The sequence below is a fragment of the Triturus cristatus genome, chromosome 7 (assembly GCF_964204655.1).
Source record: "Triturus cristatus chromosome 7, aTriCri1.1, whole genome shotgun sequence".
Taxonomy (NCBI): domain Eukaryota; kingdom Metazoa; phylum Chordata; class Amphibia; order Caudata; family Salamandridae; genus Triturus; species Triturus cristatus.
Genome location: NC_140590.1, coordinates 1,263,344,057 through 1,263,368,870, shown reverse-complemented (window position 1 = coordinate 1,263,368,870; position 24,814 = coordinate 1,263,344,057). Strand labels below are relative to the sequence as shown.

The window sequence follows — 24,814 nt, the reverse complement described above, 5'->3', positions numbered from 1 at the left end:
ACTGGTTACTGCATGTGTACTTATAACGAACAACTCTTGTACATCTTATCATTGAAACGTTACGGACTCATGATGTAAATTTCTCTCTGTGGCAGCATGTTTGCATGATCCACGCCTAGCTCTATTGTCTCTAATACCAAAAATCTCACCTGAGCGATATTGTGTCCTTTCTCCAGCCAATGTATCACCATATACGAGTTTGTGTCTTTACTTCAGATCACGCTTTTATGTTCCGTGATCCTTATTTTTTGTATTTTCTGTCTTGCCGATATATAGCATTCCACATGGGCAATTTATGCAGTATGACATTGGCCGTATTGCAGTTTGCTGAGTGTTTCAACTTCACTGTCTCCCTGACCTGGGGTGAGCAATGCTTTTGCCTGTGATCACATTATTTCAGTGGATGCAATTATGGCATTTTCTGATACTTTCTGTTAGACTCTGTAAACTGTTTTTTTATGACAACCGTTCTTTAATGTTTCTCGTTCTGGTGTGAGCAAAAAGGGATCTGTGTTTTAAATACACCTTTGAAAACTGGCTCGTCTGCAGTAATTCCCACTGCTTATGTATCAGTTTCTTTATAGTTCTAGACTTAGTGGAGAATTTAAACTCAGATACCATTTGATCTGGGTAACCATGGTTTAAGTATCTTTGTCATATGTCTGATAAAGCAAACTCGCACATTTGTGTTTGAAGAAATTCTTTTGACTCATTTGAGAATATGGGAGATTTTCAGTCAGTTAGGCAGATGAAAACTCCTTAAATGTAAAGAATTATACTGATCCGTGGGTTTCTTGTACACACTGGTTTTTGAACCTGTTGGTTTTTTCCGCCCATACATCCAAAATCGCTAAATTCCTATCACTGATAGTATGAGTGAATTGAACCCTGATGTTCATAGCCATGACGTATTTAACAAGCTTAGCTTCAGTGTTTCGCCAAATCAAAAAGATTTCGTCAATGACTCTGCAGTAGAAGACCAAATCTTCACTTCACTCTGGGTCTGAAAAAATGTAATCCTGCTCAAACTTGGCCATGAAAATGTTAGCATACAGAGGTGCCCCCAAAACCCATCGATGTGCCACTGATTTACAGAAAGAAATCCTCTTCCCATTTGAAATAACTGTGTTGCAAGCAGAATTGTAGAATTTTTAAAACAAACACTTTATTGGGTCTCATATTTGGTTGATTTAGCAATGCCCATTCTATGGCTTCCAATCCTCCTTGTAGTGGAATGTATGTATACAAAGAGTTAAAATCGATAGTGCATAATCACCATTTGTCAATATCTTCTGTGGTTAAATTGTCCAATCATAGTAAACAATCTGTGGTCTTGCACATATGACCGTCTTGACTTTACTTTGGATTGTAAGAAGTGATCAACATGCTTTCCCAGTGGTTCAAACAACGAGCAGCAGCTGGAAACAATTGGTCTAGGATCCACACTGTTTTTGTGGATTTTGAAAACCATGTATAAATGCGGTTGTCTTGGGTGCAGTGTGCTTAAGAATGCCCGAGCTCTGGTGTTGATCCAGTACATAGCCAATGCCTTGTCCAACATCTTCCTTAAGATGTCAACAATTGTAGGATCTTTATTTAATGTCATGTACTTTGATTTGTCCATAGCATGTTTGTGTACGTTTTCGCAGGATTCAGTAAAGCCATTATGGTGCTTGGAAACTCGTAATGACCAGTTTCCAGACCATATACTCAGGATGGCTTTACTGGGCACTTAAAATATCTAAAAATGGCCCTCGGTATTACAGGGAATTGTCTGCTCGTGCAGATAGGTATGAGGTATAGGGCACCCTGCCTTAAGGGTGACTTACCTAGGCCTCGTGCTGGGCAGGCATGGCACACAGGGTGAGTGCCATGTCGACTCTTCACTTTTAGCTGCACCACAACACGCAGGCTGCAATGGCAGTGGTGCTTGTTTGTGGTGAGACGTCTCTGAGGGTGGCATAATACTTGATGCCGCCCTCAGAGGCCTTTCCCTGGCTACCATGTCCTTGGTAACATAGGTACCCCTTACAAGGGGCTTACAGGTAGGCCAGAGTTGTACCAATTGTGGAAACATTGTTACAGGTTAGGGAAAGAACACAGGCCCTAGATTCCTGATTGGCAGGGACCCATGGCACACACTGCCAAAGTTCATCAGAAACATGGCAACAAGTGTGTAGGGGGGTTACTGCAACAGAAACCCACTTACTTACAATGGGAAAATAATGCCTAAATGGAATACAGTGCCTCATCCGGTGCTTACTCAAGGGTGTTCGTAGAAGAATTAGAAGACAAATAAAAGGAGGTTGTGTGACAAGATCAACGTTCTTCATTAGTTTACCAAGATGAGGAGTGGGTCGTGTCTTCATCTCAGTCCAGCTCTGGGGATCAGTGGACCCCTAAAAACGCACTCTTGGCCGAGTTGTGTCTCGAGCAAGACCCAATTCCCAGGGCTCAATCATCAATCACAACACACACGCTAAGGGCATCCCCTCACTCCTTGGTCCTGAACTGATGCCCAAAAGTGATTCCGCTTCAAAAAGCAGGTAAGGGGTAAAATGAGGTTTAACAGCAAAATGGAGGTCAACCACATATTGGAGGATTAAAACTGAAACTTGTACTGTTCTCAAACAGTGAAAACCATCTTCAAGCAGTGAACTCAAACCAACTTTGAAATGAGAACTACTCTCTGAAGTATGATTCTTCGTACAATCCAAAATAGATATCCCAGCCCCTGCTACTGGCTTTGATGCAAAAACTGAGTAACCTGCCTTGTCAAATTAACATTAAAAATGCTTCAGCCCTGAAATTGATAGATTGTTCTTGGCTTCCAAAACACAAGGTTGCCTTCAAAGACACTGTCTGAGCTGATGAAAGCTCACACACTGATGTTAGATAAAACCCAATTCCTATCAAACTTATGAATGATTTACTAATTTAGCCCCAGCTAAAAACCAACCTCCTTGAGATGGAAATAAGCAAAAGCCGACCTTTTAAACATGCATTTTCAGAGCACCATCCACATCGCCACCAGCAACCACTGGACACTAGTTCAAGTAAGAACAAGAGACAGTACAACCACATTAGGCTGAGCAAGATTACACAAGGTTTAGGAGTCTCCTTAGGATGACAAATCAGCATACCGTACTGTCATACAAGGGGCACATGTACAGTATGGCTTCATCATGCAGATGAAGGATAAAGAGAGAATTTTCCTGGTCAAGAGTGTTTCATACATGGAACATCCAAAAGGTACCTTCCAAATCTAGAGACTTCCATAAGTTCTAGCTCTTTGAACTTACAAGTACTGTGTTAAGTCAAAAGGTATCACTTTTCAGGTGGGAAAAAATACAAGGCTGATTCCTCCTTAATCCCCAACCCTAGGTACCTGCTCTGCATTTGGTGTCCTATCATACCTGACTAACTAGCAGCGCACACAGCATCCAAACGGGCACCGTTGGAATTTTCCACTTTGAAATGACCTATTCGAAGAAGTCATTCCTTTTCTGTAGGATTGAAACTTCATGGTTTGTTGGATCTTACTGATGTGTACTTCCACATTCAGGTGCATCCAGTTCACGGTCAGTACTTCAGGTTTGTGGGTCAAAGTTCTACCTTTTGCATGGAGTAGGCACCTAAAATTGTTTTTAACGTCCTGCATTGATGGGGGCACATCTGCACCAACAAGGGATTTATGCATCTTCATACCTCGTTAAATTGCTTGTGAAGGGGAATTCTAGCCATATATGTCACAACCACATTATTCAGCCAGTTGGGCTATTGCCCAACCTAAGCTTCACAGTTAATGCAAAGAAATCCCATGTTCATCTTTAACAAGTGCATTTTCTTGGAGTGGACTTGTTCTCCTCTTTCGACAGTGGAAAATGCCCAAACATTTGCTCCAGGCTACCACACCCACAGTTCATGGGCAATGCACTATGGAGGAATTGATCAGGAATATTTGCTTACGTTTTTCTGTCTTCCCCCCCCCCCACTCCTACCGTTTGTGGTTCGGAGGCAGAGGTAAACATCCTTCACTCCCATCTTATTATCACCAACCTGGGCATTTCAACCATGGTACACCACCTTACTCAAACTCTAGTTCCCCACGAGAAGCTCCCCAACAGACCGAACCTCTCACACAACACCACGGCACACTCTGACACCCTAGCCTTCACCAGGTCAACCTTGCTATTTGGCTCCTGAGATATTAGAGTTTGGTTACCTCAACCTACCGAAAGAATGTATGTCTTTTCTCAAGGAGGCCCACTACCAGAGCCTGCTACGCAGCAAAATTGAATGGGTTCTTACACTACTGTCTCCTAAACAATCCTCTCACAGCAGCTGTACAGGGCATTGTTTGTTACCCCCTTCACCTACAAAGGCCAGGCCTCGCCTACACTTCATTTGATGGCTGCCATAGCCGCCTGCTTACTGAATAGACAACATATTTTATTGTTCAAAATACCAGTCATTAAGAATTTCATGGAAGGTCTCAAACCGATTATCCCACCCTGGGCGCCTACTCCTCTGGTGTGGAATCTTAATATAGGACTCATGAGCCCTCCTTTTGAACCACTACACTCTTGCCCACTGCAGTACTTTTCCTGGAAGGTGACTTTCCTTATAACCATCACTTACTTCAGACGAGTCAGTGAGATACATTCTCTTACTTTGGAAGAGCCTTTATTTCAAGTCCATCATGGTAGAGTGTTTCTCAAAACTAATCCCAAATTCCTCCCGAAGGTAGATTCCTGTTTTCATCTTAATCAGACCATCGAGCGCCCAGTCTTTTTTCCATGCCTAGAGACTGTAGTGGAATACGCTCTACATACTTTAGATGTCAAGAGAAAGGTAATGTACTATATTGACAAAAAATAACCCTCCAGTAAGACACAACAGCTGTTAGTCCCATTCCAAGTCGCACAAAGGGCGTGCCATTTCAAATGTAGGTGTAGGCACTTTGACTGTTCAAATGCATGCATACTTGCACCGCTAAAGCTGGAAGAAGCCTTCCCGGGCCACCAGACCTCATTCCGCTAGAATAAAAGGGGTATGTGTGGCTTTCTTGGGTAACATAACACTGACATCTGAAAAGCTACTTGGTCCACCCCTCATATCTTTACCAAACACTACGGTGTGGATGTCCTGGTCATAGAGCAAGTTAATGTGTGCCAGGCTGTCCTTTATACACTTTCCAGTCTTATGCAACATCCCCAGGCTAAGCCATCTCTTTTAAAAGGACCACTTTTCAGTCTATGCACAGCATGTGTATCTACAGCCACAAATACCACGAACGGAAAATGTTACTTTCTGTTTTTGGCATGTAGTGCTGTAGGTTTACACGGGCCCGCCCTCCTTCCCGATCACCAGTCGTTGTTGCAGATATTTTTTCCTTTTTGTGATCTTTAATACTTTGCTACACATGATCATACTTAATGATTCTCTATGCTCCATCTCCAATCTCGCCCATTGTTCGGGAAAATTAATCTAACAATGTAGCTGATGCCCATGCACATTACAGCTAATAGGTGGAGTCAATAGGTCCCCACACTTGAAGATTTCTTTCAAAGAAAACAGTTGTGATGTCCAAGCCCAGCACTAGATGGCGGAAGTATGCACAGCATGTGAATCTATAGCACTACATGCCATGAACAAATGCCTACAGGGTAAATAGCATTTTCCTACTTACCTGCTACCACACTTGGTTTGCACCTTGTAGTATTGTAGATTCACATGTGAGCCACCCACCTCCGCAAGAATGGTACAGATCATGCTACTGTCTCTTCCTTTCGTACCCAACACAAACATGCTTCATAGTTGCTGGACATTGGTATGCATAATATATGGTGAAATCTACTTTCCCCAGCACATTGCATGTTTCAGGGACGGGATCTCAAGTCCTACTTCACACACAAGGAAACAAAAGATAGCACTGAAGAAAAACAACTTGTAGTGGTTAGCGCCCAGCACTAGGTAGCAGGAAAGTCCGCAGCATGTGAACTACAACATTCCAACCTGCTAACCGAAAGTTGCAGGTAAGTAATGTTTCAATATCCCTGCCATTTGTACAAATGTGTATTTTATAAGGATTGTTAAAATAGTTTCTTAAGCAACAGGAATGTTTTCTGAATTTGTAGATCTGCCTCTGCTTGCAAGATCTGAGAGCAGTCTTTTTATTCAGCATGGACTCTTAAGAAATTAGTTAACACCTCAGTGATGTATAGAAGAGATGCATAATTTCCCTGGCATCAGCACAGTCATCTGAATTCATAAATACAGAAACACTCTTTAAAACGATTCAGTGATTCATTTTTAAAAAGTTGGAAGCTCGGGATGGAGCAGCAAGGCTCCTCTGTGCACATTTTCGTGCATTCATTGCTCCTGATTATATCCTCTGAGAAATCTCTGCAATTTCTGACCTTTTCCAATTCTTGGTCTGCAGACCTTGGTAATCTTCAGCATCTGTTTTGTATGCCCATCTGAATTTTCTGTCTTTCTAGGAGAAAGAGGGCTTGTGATCCCTGCACTAACGCATTTTAGTTTCTGTCTTTTACCTTGCAGCTGAAGCGGATCTCGGCCAAAGATGCCCTGGCGCATCCATATCTGGATGAGGGACGCCTGCGCTACCATACTTGCATGTGCAACTGCTGCTTCTCCATTGCCACTGGACGCGTCTACACTAGCGATTTTGAGCCCAGTGCCAGCCCCAAGTTTGATGACTCGTATGAGAAGAACCTCACCTCAGTCTGGCAGGTGAAAGGTCAGTAATTGACAGTCTTGAGTGCACTGTTGGGTCGGAAAGGTGACTTTCTGCTCAGTGAATGTGTTCTCTCCACTGTTTAAGGTTTAGCTGTGCTTCTGGGGCTGTTGGCATCTAAGCTTCTTGGCAAATTACCTTCAGCTAGGGGAAGGGCACATTGCACTCAATGAGAACTGCAACTGAAAAATTATTAGGCTACCCCACCCATAAATTTCAGCTGGAGAGCAGCAGTGGCCCTGCTGGATGAAGTGAGAATACCACTTGGAGGTCTGTTGCACTGGCTCCTATATGTCAGTGTGAGCTTTGGCTGGAGAATAAGACTTGCAAAGTGTCATCTTTGAACCTGATGTAAACAAGGACTTTCTTTGCAGCAAAAGGCTCAAATCTCTGCAATGGTTATGGTGAGTTTATTATTCAGCTCAGACGAGTGTTTATTCTTGCCTTAAAGGAGATATTAAGCAATTATTCTGATTGGGGAAAGACCCAGTGTACATATCCAGGGATTTAATTTGGAGAATATTTGCATATAGCAAGGTTGAATGTATGTTTATTACTGCATTCTTGATGGTTCCCTTGTTGGAAAGCTTATGCTCAATACACAGAGTTATGGTGTCAAGTCAATAATAAAGGCTGTAAGACTGATTCCATAGGTCTGATCTGTTTAATATGCAAATTTACAGTAAACGCCTGTAGGTTTTATTATATTAAGTCAACAGATCTTTAATGTAGGGGTTGTTTTTGCCTCATGTTAAAACCTGCAGACATATGTTGTTACATGTAGTCTCACCGATTACTTTAGCAGGCAAGGATTTGGGTATGGATTTGAGAATCCTTCAGGTTTGTAGATTTACAGTGCAGTAATTGTTAGAATCTCTTTAGAAGGCTTTACAGGCCATTAATGAACTTGAAAACAAGACTGCCACCTCCTGATATGTTTAATTTGATTTGTTAGCAATCATATTCTTGCCAACAAGCTTTCATTTCTCTACTTTTGTTTTACCTTATCTTCCATTTGTTGTTGAGTTTGTGTGTTCAATTGTAGTTATGTAAGTGGAAGAATACTAGAATTTATATGTGGGTTGATGAATGGATGCGTGAGTTCAAAGATGGACAGTCTTGTATGGCACCTTACTGAGTGCCTAAAACATCAGTGACTGAAAAGGCACCTTCACTTATAAGCCAGACATATTGACAGTGCTAGTTTAATGCGGTCTTGTTTGTATGTTTTTATTTGATTGCCTCTCGTGTCTTCCCACTCTCATTCTGCTATTTTGTGGTGATTGTCATTCATAGTTCTGAGCACAGAATCCCCCAACCACATGCATTACCCCAGAATATTAAAAAGTGTCTATATGTCATAACAGTGAAAATAAATGTGCCCCAATACCACGTTAGGAGCCACTGTACTAATAAAGGCATATTTAGACACTTTCAACTGTGCAAAGGTCAAATTAATTACCACACTACAGGAAAATTGACAAGAAAAATACATTCTACTGCCTCATACATTGCATGTTATAATGAAAAAGTTCCTAGCTATCGTAACGGAAAGTTTCAATTATGTTAAGGACACGTAGGCAATGAGTCCTTGGGAAAAATAAATATTTAATCCAATCAGGGCACTGCACGTTCTTATAACAATCCTGGAGGCTCTCTATCTCTCCTCTTTCTTCCTACAAACAGAGCGTCTTCTTCGAAAGTCACTCCTGCTTATTGGATTCCTGCCCTTCCGAAAGAAAGGATAGTGTAAAATGTCTGGTGACCGATGGTCCGGATACAATCTTTTAAGCAACATAATGGAAATATATACTGAAACGTATCTCATAAGACAAGTCATAACGAGTCAACATATGCAAGAATTACATACAGTTCAATTACCCAAGCGTGTAGAAAGTTTCATTCTCTGTGGAGTGAGCCTCCTAACCGCATTAGAGGTTTGGGTGGGCTAATCCTCGCCTCCGCGTCCTAAATAGAATTGAAACTTTCCGTTACAATAGCTAGGGAATTTTTAATTCTATGTCAGGGCCCGGAGGCGAGGATTTGTCTAGTTTAAAGCTTTTGCACCCCTAGTGCAGCCAGATTCAGGACTGGTTTAAAATAAAACCTTTTAAAGGAAGCCGCCAGGAAGTTCACGACATGGACAGAGTCTCCCTCCAAGGGATCCACTCGTCTCTAGAGACATACACCCAACCATCTAGACCAGGCAGAACGGTATCTTTTATTTGTGTTGTCCGCCCAGGCTTCAGCGAGGGATTGAAAGATCGGAAAATCCCAAGAAGGTTCCAGCAGAGCTGGAAACCAGATTTGAAATCTCCAGACCGGGGTGATCACCATCAGATCCGCCTTTTGACTTCAGACTTGAGTGGATAACCTCATGATCATCGCAAAGGATGGAAATGCATACCCCATCTCCGTGCCCCAATCCTGTAGAAATGTCTGTTGACACTGCATTGGGGTCCGGTCACCAACTGCAATATCTGTCCAGCTGGAAGTCCGGCAGAGAGGCAAACAGATGTATGTAGAAGGGGCACTACCTGTTCTAAAGCTGCTTAAACGCCCTCGGGTGTAGCCTCCACAGGCTGACATCCTTCAAATTTGGGGACTGTCAATCCACTACCTGGTTACACCTCCCCTGGAGGTGCTATGCCAACACAGAGATCAGAAAGTATTTGACCTTGATCCCCCCAGGTGATCGACATAGCGCTCTGCCGCCACATTGTCCATTTTGTGAAGGACCGAACACTGAGCCTTTCCCTTGGTCCAACATTTGATCGCAAAAGAACCTGCCATTATTTCCAGGCGGTTTATATGGAGGGTTTTTTCTGCAGCAGTCCATTTGCTGTCTGTGACAAATTTTCTGCAGCGAGCCCCCCAACCCGAGCCGCCGGCATACGATTCTGTCACCTGATCGGGTTGGGAGCTGTAAATCGCCCGGCCATTCGAGGCTTCCATATAGGCAACCCACCATTGCAGCTCCTCCTTCGCCTCCACTGAGACGGCAACCAATTGGGAATATGTAAGACCCCTTTGAAGATGGGAAATCTTCGGGTGTCGAAGTGCCTGATATTGGAGGGGGCCTGGAAAGATGGCCTGAATGGAGGAGGAAAGAAGCTCCACAATTCATGCTGATGTATCGAAATCTGTGGTTTAGATAGTGTTCTCCGGAGCTCATGTGTCCTCTTGGTCAGTTTTCGGGATGGTAGGCTGGGGGTAGCATTGATGGAGTCCATTAGAAAACCTAGGAACTGCAGAGATTGGGATGGGTAGAGTGAGGATTTCTCCTTGATCACAATTCCTTGAGATTGCAGTAGGTCGATAGTCATCTGCAAATGTCTGATCAGGCATACAGGTCATTGGTTCAGGATCAGTGTGAGAAATGGGGTTCTGTTGCAGTACCCCCAACTGTGTGCCTGGGTTTTGACGCAGCTTTAGAGTACTGGATACCTACCAGGGAAGCTATAGAGAGTACATGGGCTGGGAACTTGACAACTCGAGTTCAACAGCACCATGATGGCTTTACTGAACCCAGGAGTGTTTGGTACCACATTTCTCCTTTCAATTAACCCACACTGATGCCAGTATGCAATTTATTGAACCAGATACCCAGAGGTGCCCCCTGAAGACCTACTGACCCTGGTGTGGTCCTTGACTTGCTTTAGACAGCCTGCCACACACAGACCAGTTTCTGGATCCCTGGGTGGAGAGCCCCTGCTCTTTGGGACCAGACACCAATGCACATCTTAAGCAGAAGGGTCACATCTCTTCCCCTAGGATGGGCACAGTGCTCAAAGGGGAAGCTTCAGAGGTCTGCCAAGATGCAGCAGATGGCTGCCCCCGGTTTACACCCCCACTTTGGACAGGAAAACCAGCGGGAAACCTTAGAAAGACTAGGAGGTGTGCCCACCTTTGTCATCTTCACCCCTCAGGTTGAGGAGGCAAAGTTAAGCAAACTTTTCAATCCCCTCAAACTTGAGGATGCTGGGACTCCTCCAATCAGTTCTAGGACTATGCCCCCTCCCACAGGAGGGTGGCATAATAGAGGGTGTAGTCACCACAGGTGAGGAGCCCATTGGCCATACTTGTTACTCCCTCAAAACGCCCCCTAAATCTAGTATTTAGGAGGCTCCCTCAGACCTTGAAACTAATTACCTGCGACCCAAGAAGATGATGATGAAGCCCATGCAACCTGTCTCCAGCTTCCAAGACCCTGCGAGAAGACACTAGTCCTGCAGCCAGCGATTTACAGAAACTCAAGGAAGACTGCCTGAACTTTGAAAAAGACCAGAACTCCAGAGGGCAGCGGTTCTGTCCCCAAGAACCCAACACAAAGGACTCCGGTGCCCCGTGGATCCGCAAGTCCTACCTCCTCTGCAACCGATGCCTGTGGCTCTGTCCAGGTGGACTACCGCCCCAGAACAGGTTCGCCAGTGATCCTGGCCTCAAGTCTAGAGTTTGTTGACCCCTCCTGGACTCCTTGACCATGCTTGAAGCCTGAATCCAGAGGCACCTCGTGATCGCGACCGGCTCCGGTAAGAAGACTCCGTCTAAAGGCACCCCTGCATCCGACGATCCTACGCCTTGGTGAGCTATATCGACTGTGCCCCTATGACCCTCAACATCTCTACTTACCTCTGCTGCCCTGTACACTTTAGGGAAACCTCTGGACTCTGTGCACCGTATAACCTCCTAGTGGCATACCATATATAGAGCCAGCTTCCTGCAATCAGGATATTGTCGAGGTAAACGATCAATCACGCACCTCGAGCTCAAGTGCTTGATTGCTATTCTCAATACCTTGGTGAAACAGCATGGAGCCAACAATAGACCGAAAGTAAGGGAGGCAATTTGAATTCCTGTGACCTATATTGAAATTGTAAAAAAAAATCCTCTGAGGTGGAATGATGGATATCTCCAGATAGGCGTCCTTCAGATCTAGGTGGACCATCCACTCGGCCACTTGCAGTAGGTTCCTGAGAAGATCCCCTCCATCTTGAAATGGCAGTTAAGGAGCCACTCGTTGAATTCTTATTAGATTGATAACCGGACGCTGACCTCCGGTTACCTTTTCCACCAGGAAAAGGTTGCTGAGAAAACCCTTGGGGTGCAGGATAGTTGGGACAATCTCGCCCTTTTCTAAGAGCTGCAAGATTTCCTGCTCCACCAAGTCTGACTGTTCCTCTGAAAAAAACAGGGGGTTTTGGCTTGTGTGGTTGAAAGGGAACACCATAGAAGTCTATTTGAAAACCTTTTACGGTTTGGAGGACACACGCATCTGCCCAGTCTGGGACAAAATTTACTAACCAGCCCCCAAGCTTTAACCTCTCTGAGCTCTGCACTCTCACCTTAGGAATTACCAGAGGCGCCGTTGCCTCTGGAACCACCTTTGGTGCCGCGGCGACGGGGGTAGGTCCTCGTAGGTTAGAAGTTTCCAAATTTTGAAGAGTCATGCCAGTGTCCGCAGCGGGAGTCCACCACTCTGGCGTAGGCTTTATGAAAAGAATGGCTGGTCGATGGCCCCCTATCTTGTCTGGCAAAACAAGGGGAGATAAATATGCATTTTATCAGTGTTTGAGTCTTGTCTAAAGAATTGAAAGTATTAATAAACTTGCCCAATTCCCAAATAAATGGGTCCCCAAAGAGGTTGCCTTGGGCAAAAGGGCCCACTTCAGAGGTAGGCAGCTCCCCTAGCTTCGGATCGATTTTAATCAAGAGGGATCTGCGCCGCTCCGTCGATCGCACAGTTGGATTTCCCGAGGAAAATGATTGCACTGTGGGCCCAGCTGGATAACGCCTATGGGGAGACTAGAGATCCAGATGCTTTAGCATCCTGCCGTGTCCATGTTCTTGGCTACAGGACCTGCCACTTCTAGAAATTTGTCCAGGACCGATCTATGTCCTTCTTGGAGTCATGGACAAACTTTGCATGGAAAGTATCCATCTTGCTGTCTATTTAAGGTGTGAGGGCCACTTTGCCATCCAAAGATTGTCTAGGGCATTCATTAAAAAGGCAGCTTCTCACCTCTTTGTCTTGGTTTCCTTTAATCTGACCGATATTTATAATAATAAATAATAATCCACATTTGTAAAGCGCGAACAATCACCTGTAAGGGTCTCTAGGCGCTGGGGGCCCTCGGGAAGATTAAGCAAGCTATTGCCCAGAGTCACATGGTGCTGGGCTAATCTGCCTCCGGGGATCGAACCGTGATCCCAAGATTCCGCCGTCAGTCGCCCTGGCCGCGGCGCCACACCTCTTCCTCTAAGGAGCCCAAGGTGGCCTTTTAGGAGGCCACCTTGGGCTCTAGACACCATTCCGCTGAATGTGGGTGTCCCGATCCAACATGTCCAAATCAGAAGGCTGGGGCACAGAGTCTACCTTGGGGTCAGTAGACGGGAAGGGATTGTTTGCCGGGGGTAATGGCCTGCTAGTGTCCCCATCAGAGTTGTTGGGAGTGCCGTCTCCAACCCTAAAGATCCGTGGTGGGAGGAGACAACTGAGGTTTCCCCCCTCCCCAAGGTACCAGGGACGTGAGAATCAGGGTGAAGATGTTGGGCATCCATAAAGGCCTTTTTAAAGCGTACAAATGAATTGAGATCGACCCCAGGATCATCTGTGCGCATGCCATCTGGGTTGGATGCTGCTTGCTGCCATGTAGGTTGGGGGTGGGGCCTGTGGCCCAGAAGTGTCTTCCCTCTGCCCAAGGAGTTTTTGACATCACGCTTGTAATTGAAAAATGTTTCTGTACAGGGACGCAAATATTTGGGAGACAGCCTTATGAATGGAGACATCCATTACTTTGCAAAACTGGTCATCAATGAAGAGGTATGTAACCTCCTCCTTCATATACTCCTGGGAGTCTTCTAAAGACTCCATAAGGACGCTCGATCCTCTGTTATTGGGGGGGGGGGGGGGTGTAGGTGTGTAGGTGTGTGTGGTCCAAAGAGTTTCTGCCCAACGCCGTACTCCTGTTTGACTGCTGGTGCCTAGCTTGGTGGCAAAGATCCACGATAAACAAGAACAATCCTTTCAATGAGAAGAGAGGGCGGCACACCAGTATCATACACAGAAGGATTTAATGTGCAAGAATACGACGACGTGTTTCAGCCTGCCGGCCTTCGTCAAGTTCAAAGGTCGATGCTCAGAATGCCGTTAAAGTACACCGTGCGTCATATTAGACATGAAAGACATCCTAATCCAAAATAAACATGTTATTTCATTTACAATAAACAACGGCGTCACATTGATAATATAACATTCATCAAATATATACTTTATCATTGTTATTCAAATTAATTGCAAATGCGCATAAAATTAACATGATTATAAAACGTTAAAGGATCGGGATGTCACATGACCGCAACGATGTATATGAAATTTCTTAGCAACTCGCTCAGTTTGTCAACATGCTAAGCACATTCGATATTTGCTCAATCAATGGGTAATGTACCCCCAGAAAGTGGCAGTGGGCAAATCAGACCAAGTGGATAAATTGTCTCTACTGGAAAGCAACTTTACCTGTCAAAGTTGTTTAGACATAAAAACCTAATGGCTGTATCGAATAACTTGGCAATTCATATTATTCCATCTAAATAGAAGAGGTCACAAAATCAAGCATGGTAATTCAATTGCGTGCATAACGTAACTGCGAGCATGACCGGATAAGAAATGCACATTTCATACTGACCATAAGGTGATAAATAAACAATAATATATGAAAAATATATAGAGTGTACATAGTGCCAAATCTAAAATTAAACTCCCTGCGTATAATTAGTACGCAGGGAGTGCCAGTCAGCCCCCTCCTGCACCGTGGATCAATGGAACATTCGATCAAAATGAGCCTAAAACCCATATTGAGGAATAGAACTGTTCATATAGGGACAAATGCCCAACTCTCAACCAATTGGTCCATAATCAAACTTGACTGGAAAGTGTATACCGTGCACCCCACCTAAAATGTTAAAGAATACCAACAAAATCCCTTAAACCAATGAAAGAAATGTATATATATCAGAGCACTAGGGAGACGTTGGATAAGAACTGGCAATCTAAAGAATCCATAGACTATAAGGCTTATACCCCTATATGTGTGGCCAATTCTTCTTCCCTATTTAGTCCAAATGGTATCCTGGTATTAGGATCGATAATATACCGTTTCACTCGGTCACCTCCTCTGATATTCTTCAGAACTCGATCAAGTCCCATATAACTGAGGAGTTGGCTGTTACTGTCGTGGGCATTATAGAAGTGTCTGGTGACTGGATATTTAAAATCCAGATTCGTTATAGCCCTTAAATGCTCCAGGACCCGCTTTTTCACAGGCAGCTTGGTGCTGCCTATGTAGCGGAGTACACACGGGCATTCAAGGGAATTGATGACCAAATCAGTCGAACAAGTAATGAATTTGGATATAGTTCTTTCTTTGCCGTTTTGAAGGTTTTAGAATTCTGACTATTAGTGCAAGCCTTACAAGCATTGCACTTGAAGAATCCCTTCCTGCTTTCAAGCCAGGTAGGTGGTGATTCAGTTTGGTAATAGCTTTTGACCAATTTATCCCTAATAGAGGGTGATCTTTTGTAGGTCACAGTAGGTGAATGACCAACTACACGCCCAAATATAGGATCAGATTGTATGAGACCCCAATGCTTTCTCATGATAAATTTCAATTTACAGGATTTCGCATTATAGGTGGTAATCATTCTTCGGGTGCTTTGCTTATCAACTGTAATATCTGATTTGAATAGCACATCTCCCTGTTTAACACCTTTTAGTTTGGATGCAGCCTGTGTTAAGACCTTATCAGAATAACCTCTGGCTTTGAATCTGCGTATCATATTCTCTTTTTCTTTGCCAAAATTCTCATCTGTGCTACAATTTCTGTGTGCCGGCAGTAATTCCCCATATGGTATGCTGTTTAACAGGGATGTTGGATGGTAACTGCGAGCATGCACAGTACTGTTGCCTGCAGTTTCCTTTCTGAAAAGGTTGGTAACCAATCTATTGCCCTGAACAGTTATGTATACATGAAGAAAATCACTTTCAGTTTCGCTAATTATGTAAGTGAACTACAGATTTAATTTATTGCATGATAAACATTCAATAAATCTCCGGGCTAACTCTTTCCCACCATCCCAGATGATAAAAAGATCATCAATATAACATAGCCATAATGGCACATGATTAGTGAAAACCTCATTGATGTCAGTCCATACCACCTGCTCCTCCCACCAGCCTAGAAACAAGTTCGCCAGACTGCAGGCGAAGCAGGTTCCCATAGCAGTACCGGACTTTTGGTGATCTAGTCTCTTGTCAAAAAGGAAAATGTTTTTATTAAGACAGTGCAACATCATTAGTTTCAGCATCACAGTATGTTCATATAAATCAATAGTCCTGCGTTAAAGATAATACAGGCAAGCTTCCACCCCTTTCTCCTGGTTGATACACGTGTAGAGGGAGCACGCATCTAGGGAGATAAGTAGAAAACCTTTCTCCCATTTTATATCGTGGATTCTCCTCAAGAAGTCAGAACTGTCCTTACAATAGATCTTTAACAAATGGGGCCAGAAAATGATCTAGGAAGATGGATGTATTTTCCAAAAGTCCATCGTTTGATGAAACAATTGGTAGCATGCTTATGCACCTTTGGTAAGAGGTACAGACTTTGAATGTGAGGGTGATCATTCCTCAGCAATTTTAGTTAATCATCCTCGATAAGACCAGCCTTGCCACCAATTCTGTAACATCTCATGTTATCTTTTGATTGTATTTTCATAGACACCCCAGGAAATTTCCTCAGCAAGTGGAGTCATTTCATTGCCTCATTGCCTCTGATTTGTAGAATATCGTATCCATCACTACGACATTCCCCCCCCTTTGTCAGAGGGTTTTATCACTATCTTAGGATCCATCAGTAAGCTGTCATGGGCTTTCCTTTGGTCATTAGTTAAGCTGTCTTTGATGCAGTATTTATCATTGGTTTTCATTCGTACCAATTCATGCATTATTTTGTAATGGAAAGCCTCCACATTGTCATATGGCACTCAGAGCATCGGCCTTTAAACTTTGCGAAGGTCGGCAGGCTGAAACGCGTCGCTATTTTCTTGCACATTAAAACCTTCTGTGTATGATACTGGTGTGCCGCCCTCTTTTCTCATTGAAAGGATTGTGTGTGTGTGTATGTGTGTGTGTGTATATATATATATATATATATATATATATATGTATATGTATATGTATGTATGTATATATATATGTATGTATATGTATATGTATGTATGTATATATATATATATGTATGTATATGTATATGTATGTATGTATATATGTATGTATATGTATATGTATGTATGTATATATATGTATGTATGTATATATATGTATGTATGTATATATATGTATGTATATATATGTATATGTATGTATGTATATATATGTATATGTATGTATGTGTATATGTGTATATATGTATATGTATGTATGTGTGTGTATATATATATATATATATATATATATATATATATATATATATATATATATATATATATATATATATATATATTATCTACTGGCGGTCGCCAGTAGATAGTTATAGTTAGGACCCTGTTTCCATAGGAAATCCGCAACATTCTATTTGGAATAACTTTGGCGCCGGTCGATGAATCCTCGCGAAATTTTCAAAATAGGTGGGGCGCTACGCTCCGCTCCTACCCTGAAAGTCTCAGGGGGATTCGTCAAGCGGGGGCTGAGAAAAAAGGGGGGTCCCAAAACACGTTTTTCCCATGCATTTTTCCATAGGACCTTTAGACACAGCTACAGCCCGAACGGCTGAACAGAGTTACTTGAAATTTGGCAGAGAGGTAGTCCTCAGGTCAAGGAAGTGCCTTTTGTAGATCTGGTGTAAATCTGTTCAGTAGTTCCTGAGAAAATAGCATTTAAATCAATATATATATGTGGGCGGAGCCTAACCACACATCTCATCCTGAGATCTGATTGGCTGTCAGCACTTCATCCAAGAAGTGTTGGCAGCCATCTTGGGACCAATATACATGATAGCACCTCATTAAAAAGCATTGCAGTTAATAGAAGATTTTAAGACTTTAGTTACATTATAAATCATTTGTTGATGGTACCATACTCATTTTAGGAATTGTGGTATGTTCTAAGGTGATTTCACCATGTGAAAAAGCCTTCTGCTGGGATATCATGATTGAGAGAAAAATATTTTCTCATGCTTTTACCACAGAGGTTTGGAAGGTGATCTATAAGCTAAACTGAGAGCTTATTTTCTGTAAATTCACATTATCTTTCTCAGTCATGGGAGAATGAAGTCTGACATTCTCAGTAAAACATGTACATCCAACAAGGGCAGAGACTGTCAGTTGATTCCTTTGTGTTCTACTGCAGCTTTCCAGAGTGTTCCAAAGAACTACTAGAGCGCTAACCGTCCTACTTATGATAAATGTATGGCACACCTGAAGCCATCTTGCTTGGATTAAAGTGGTAACTCTTAAAACATTTAATTTAAAAAGGAACAAAATGAGGTGGTTCATTTTTCCATAAAAAGTATGATTAGTGCTGCATAAAGAAAAATTAGGGCACATTTTGAGTGACTTCTCAAATCCTGGCATGCAGACTGAAACATGCACTTTCAATACCAGCAGCAGTTTTCCCTGGTGAGCAGTAGCTTTACTACAGTGATCTAATGAGCAAAAAGAGTGCTAACATTCTGATTTTATGGCAAATGTGTGACACATTTGAATGCCTTCTTGATGGAATCAAAGTAAAAAACTGAAAGTATTTCCTACTGAGGAGACTGCAGTAAATGAGGAAATTAGGAAACTTCATAACAAATAAGTCTCCCAAGATGGCCACCAGAGACAAAAGAGCCCAAATGTAGCCCAAATATCACCCAGATGTAGCCCAAGTATAGCCCAATGACAGAATGTCCAAGAATGTTCTTAAAAACAACTAGAGCACTTACTGTCTTCATTATGACAAAAGTATGGCACACCTGAATCCATCTTGATTGGAATAAACTGGTAACACTTAAAACATTTAATTTAAAAAGGAACACAATGAGGGGGTTCATTTTGCCATAGAAATTATGATTAATGCTGAAGAAAGAAAATGAGGGCACATTTTGAGTGACTTCTCAAATCCTCTTCTATTTCATTAAAAAATTCTGACATGCAGACTGAAACATGCACTTTTAATACCAGGAGCAGACTTCCATGGTGAGCAGTAGTTTTACTACAGTGATCTAATGAGCAACTAGAGTGCTAACATTCAGAATTCATGGCAAATGTGTGACATATCTGAATACCTTCATGATGGAATCAAAGTAAAAAACTGAAAGCATTTCCGACTGAGGAGACTGCAGTACATGAGGAAATTAGGAAACTTCATAACAAATAAATCTCCCAAGATGGCCACCGGAGACAAAAGAGCCCAAATGTAGCCCAAAATCACCCAGATATAGCCCAAATATAGCCCAATGACAGAAGTGTGCAAAACACTTATTATTTTGTGTTTTTGCAGTGTTATATAGTGCAGACTTGTCAGGTATTGGAGTGCTTTACATGAGCATTGGTTACATCACACAAGAACAAATTCATTTTGGTTGTAGACATGGGGAGACTAAGTGATTTGACCAGAATCACAGAATGTCGAGCTGAAGCAGAAACTTCAACCTGGTTCCCCAGTTGCAAAGTCTGCAGTTCTGGAAGTAACACCACATCCTCTCCCCTAAGTGCAACATTTAATCAAGTTGTCAACTAGATAAAAAAACATAAAGATAACAAATAATTTAAAAGTGCTTTGTCGCTATTTGAAAACTCAGAAAATATGTCCTTATTTTAGTCTTTTAGAGCACTAACCATAATTTTGATGCCAATAAGACCCTCTCATATATGTAATTTCTAAAGGAATGCTCTAGGTATTACAGTTTTGATTACATCAAGATGATGTCAGGCGCTCCACACTTTTGTAATAAATATAGAATGTTAGCAATCTAGTTGTTCATTAGGATACTGTTGAGAGGCAGAGGCCAGGGGCACGGACTCTGAAAATTGAAGGCAGGTAGGAGGGTGCAAAGGCAACAATTTAACCACACTGAGCAGGCAGGAAGGGCCGTGGAAGCACAACAGACTATGGAGGGCAGTGGAAAGGGGGGCAGGGGCAACAAACCAACAATACAGGACTTGCAAGAGAGGCTGTTGGAGAGAAGATCTATTACGGGTCAAGGAAGCTAGGGGCGGTCCCCAGAGCCCCGGGAGCCACCACAGAACTGAGCAGGAGAGTGAGTCAGGGACAAAAGGGGCACCTTAATTTGAGCCGGGGTGCCTAGGAACGCTTGCTCCAAAAATGAAGAAAACAGACATATGAGACATGGAATTGGAGGCAGAATACAATGGCAGTTTAATGAGAAGATGCAACTTCAAAGAAACCGCAGAATAGAGACCTAAAGTACAAATTACAGAATCCAGATAATCATACAGCTGTCATGATATTCTCTGTATCTCAATTAATGGACTGACAGAGAGAGAGAGAAAACACATCTATAAATGCATCATGAGAAACAAGTTACACCAAGGAAAATGTTACCTAGGGACACTCACATTTACTCTTAGAGCAAGCATTCCTGCAATTACAATACAACATGTTTTAAATGCAAAAGTAAAGAGAACAATGGTTAAACATAACATGACATTTCATATAGGTAAAATAGAATAAGATACTTCAAGCAAAGCCGAGCAAGACATTTTAAGCAAAGGAAGACAAGAGCTCCCAGTTCTTGGGGAAAACCTGCACAGCCTGTTAACCTACATACAGACGGCGAGGTTGTCCGTCGATATCTGTGGGTGCTCCCTTTTTATATCATTTTGTGGGCTCCTTTGCACGCTACATCTACCTACGTATGCTACCCAAAAGCTTCGTCTGCAGATTTTACCAGACATTTCGTCATTTACCCACTGAATGCTGACAATGGACTGGGTGAAAAGGTCAGTCTCTCAGGCCAATCGCTTATCGTAAGTTCCATAGAGCAAGCAGAAAATAATGGGTATTGTACAGGAATTCAATATATTCATGTATAAAATCTCCTCAGTTCTCCTAACTTGACGCTCTGCGGTTGCCACTTCCTTAAAAGCGGGAAACCTGCCCAGGAAGCAAGTACCAGTCCAGGATGCAGCCTACTGTATGTCGACAGCTTCAGGGGGATGTTGAACTTTGATACCGAGCACGGAGCACTCGGGTAGGGTGGGGGCTACTAGTTTGGAGCAGAAGGCCTCGCAGACCTGCCTTCAGACTGCTATAAACTAAAATTGCAGAGCTATGGTCAATTTAACAAAGAGGCCTACATATTGAACAGAAGGGCCTACACAGGGGTTTTATGCTGGCTGAGTGGTAAGGATGTCTCAGGATAATTATATAGCAACACAGGACCCGCTGGTCAATTTAATACGGCCTACAAATGCGGCTGGCAGGGCAAGGACAAGGGTCTCATACTTCAGGTGTGGACAGAACGGGCCAGGGGCCCCCTGTGATACAAAATCTACCCTCCTTCAAGGCTGTGGCAATGTAATAGACCATTGTGGGCAGAAGGAAGAGGCAATGGTAGTACAACCATACATGCCAACAGACCCGATTCAGCCAGGAAACGTCCAATGTTTTTAAGCTCAAATGGGCTTTATTTGATCTGTCTCCTGTCTACAATATCCTCTTTTTCAATGTAACTCAAAGGGGAAAATCAATACCCCAGTTTTTTTTCAAAATCTCCCTCTTACCAAGTTCAAAATGTTCGCAAGTATGGTACATTGGATCATGGAAGGAAATGGGATAGGGACATGGACTTGGATAACAGAGGACAGGAGAGACATGGAGAGGTGCACCAAACTGACCCTGCAGGGCAGGCATCAGGGTTTGCAGCAGCACAATACACCACACAGGGCATGCAGGACGGGAGTGCAGCACAACAATCCATAGAAAGCAAGAGGGAGGGGACAGGACCATGCACATGGACAACAGAGAACAGAGGGGCAAGAGGCAATGGTAGCTAGCTGACCATAATGGACAGACAGGAGAGAAGGCTGCAGCATAACAGACCATAAAGGGCAGGAGGGACGGATCAGGGGCATTACAATGGAACAGACAAGCCAGGAGGGAGGGAGTAGGGGTCTGCACATGTAAACAGAGGGATGGGGGCAAGGGGGCAGGGCAGGAGCAGCAAGATGGCCATGGAGGTCAGGCAGGATGGGCACTAGAAGCAAGACACAACATGAAGAGCAACAGTGAGACTGTGATGGCATACACACAGACCATGGAGGGAAGGTGGGAGGGGGTCAGGGGCAGCTAACTGACCACACAGGGAAGGTGGGAGGGGCCATGGCAGCACAGAAGACCATGCATGGCAAGTGGGAGGGTTAGTGGCAGCACAATGGCTATGATGGGCAAGAAGGAGGGTGCAGGGGCATGCACAAAGGACGATGGAGGATAGAAGGGAGGGTCAGGACCTGTGCACAGACAAGAAAGTTCAGGGGAAGGGGCCTCACAACAGACCACACGGGGCAGGCAGGAGGAGCAGTTGCAGCACAACAGACCAGGGAGGGCAGAAGGGTGTGGCAGTACAATGGACCATGTAGGACAGGAGGAAGAGGATAGAGGCATGGCATGTGGACAGGCAGGGTGGAGGTGGCAGGGACAGGTTACAGTCATCTGACAATGCTAGGCAGGTGGGAGGGGAGTGGCAGCTCAACAGAACACTCAGATTAGATAGGAGTGGCAGGTCCATGGGACATGGTGGGCAAAAAGGATGGAGCAGGGGCATGCACAAAGACATCGGAGGGCAGGGGGAAGGAGAATAGGGGCAGCAAGCTAAGCACAGAGTTTAAGCAGGAGGTCAATGATGGGGCATAGAATTGGGCAATGGAGGGCAGGAGGAGTGGACTGGTACATCATACTAAATTGAGGGCAGTGGCAGCACATCAGACCATGCATGGCAGGAGGGAGGAGGCTAGTCCATGGATTCACACAACAGAGGATAGGGAGGAGGGGGATGGGGCAGCAAGCTAACTGTTCAGAGAAGGCGGGTATTAGAAACTTTATTGTTTTTAAAACATTTTGTCTGTGCAAACTACTTAAAATATGAACAAGTATGCAGCATAATCTCACTTTTATTCAGGAAGAAGAAGACGTTAGTGACTGTGACTCCGGGCTCACTTGGCAAAAACACCCCCTGACCCTCCACCCCCTATCGCAAAATGTAATGCCCGTGAAAAGGGTAGGTGAACACAGTGTTATATAGAACATAGTCCTGAGAGCACGATTGAAAATGAAAACTAGATATAGTGTATGGTATAAACTATGCACCAAAAAGTGTGATATAAGATGAACCAGGCGTGAAATATAATATGCAATACATTGTGCGCAATGACAGATTCATTGGAGAGCGCGAGATAGCACAGGCACTAGCGTGTGCTATGCGATATGCGCCTTGGAGTGTAATATGCACAGGGCAGTGTTGTGTAACCTAACTAGTCTCTAAAGTTGTAATATAAAATATGTGCTGGGGAGTGTAACGTTGCATATGCACTGTGACAAAGATATGGATCCCAAATTGTAATATGTATGGCATAGCACTGTGCGTTATAACATAGGCATCGAGGAAGGCACGTTAGATGGGGCAATATAACCCGTGCGAAGACAAGTGTGGCATGACATTTTCACGGGGTGGTGTTACAGTGCACATGGGCTAGAGAGTGTCATAGCATATGCACTAGCTAGTGGAATACAATACAGAGGTGTGTGGCACTCGGCAGGCAATGGTGGGTGTAACACAGCATTGGGCTCTGTCAGGAGCGCGCTGTGACTCGCAAGTGATGTTCGTCCCCTTTCCAGAGAGTAAAATAAAAAGTATTACACATCCGGCAGTGGATGTGTGTTTTATTAACTGTGAGGGGGGTTTCTTGCATAGTTTTGGTCGAATTTTTGTCGAATCCCCTTTGAATGGCTTGGTGTGCATGTGTATTAAATGTGCCCGTCAATAGCTACCCATGTTTGTATAAATAAACGACAAGGGTGTCTACCGGGATTAGGCACGGTAGAGCATCAGACATGTCAGAGCTTCACTAGTGGTGTAAATACATTCCACGTGGATTAATTGCATGCATAGTCGCCTTTTAATGAATATCACGCAAATCGTCATGGTGATAGGTACGTACGGTTTGTCCAGCATGTCCTAGGTGTGTCTATAAATATATATTTTTTAAAAATAATAAAAAACAGTGGCCGGCCCTGGGGATTGGGGTCAAAAAAATATAATTAGGAGACAGGCCCTGGGGGATGGGGTCATCAGGGCCAATAAATTAGAATAAGAAGGGGAACCACACAGCCCCCCTTCTTAAAAAAATAAAATAAATAAAAGACTGGCATCGTGCCGGAGGCCATGCCCCCTCCATGCAGCACTCTGCAAACGCGCCCCCAACAGGCATCTCCAGTATGCGCCAGGGAGCTGCGCTGCAGACAGGTGTTCTGAGGCCAAGCCCCTTTTTACACCTCTCTGCAACGCAGCTCTGTGGCGCTTACTGGAGGTACCTAGTGGTCTAGTGTGACCCTAGGGACCCTTAGGATTCAAGGGGACTTAATCTCTCAACTTAGAACAGCCACAGGGCGCGTTTACACAGTGGTGAAGGGAGGGGACGGGGCCTGAGGTGACGTGTGCAAACACGCACCATGGCACGTTTTAAATTGGGGATATAATTTCCCTTCAATACTGAGGGCCCCTGGGGGCTAACTAGCCCACCAAGTGCTTCCAGTAAGCGCCACTGAGCTGCATTGCAGAGAGGTGGTCCAGGCCGTGCCACTTTTTACACCTCTCTGCAACGCAGCTCTGTGGCACTTACTGGAGGTACCTAGTGGGCTAGTTGGACCCTAGGGACCCTCAGGACTCAAATGAACTTAATCTCCCAACTAAAAACGGACACAGGGCGTGTTTACACAATGGTGAAAGGAGGGGACGGGGCCTGAGTTAACGTGTGCAAAAACGCCCTGTGGCCTGT

General features: G+C 43.8%; 1 protein-coding gene across 1 annotated transcript in view; it reads left to right on the top strand.

Moving 5' to 3' along the window:
• Positions 1 to 24,814, top strand: part of LOC146811781 (serine/threonine-protein kinase NLK2-like) — a 312,019-nt gene that overhangs the window by 206,666 nt on the left and 80,539 nt on the right. Inside the window, exon 9 of the mRNA XM_085618770.1 lies at positions 6,565 to 6,763. Within this exon, the coding sequence (XP_085474896.1) occupies positions 6,565 to 6,763 (199 nt within the window). The remainder of the gene's footprint in view (positions 1 to 6,564; positions 6,764 to 24,814) is intronic.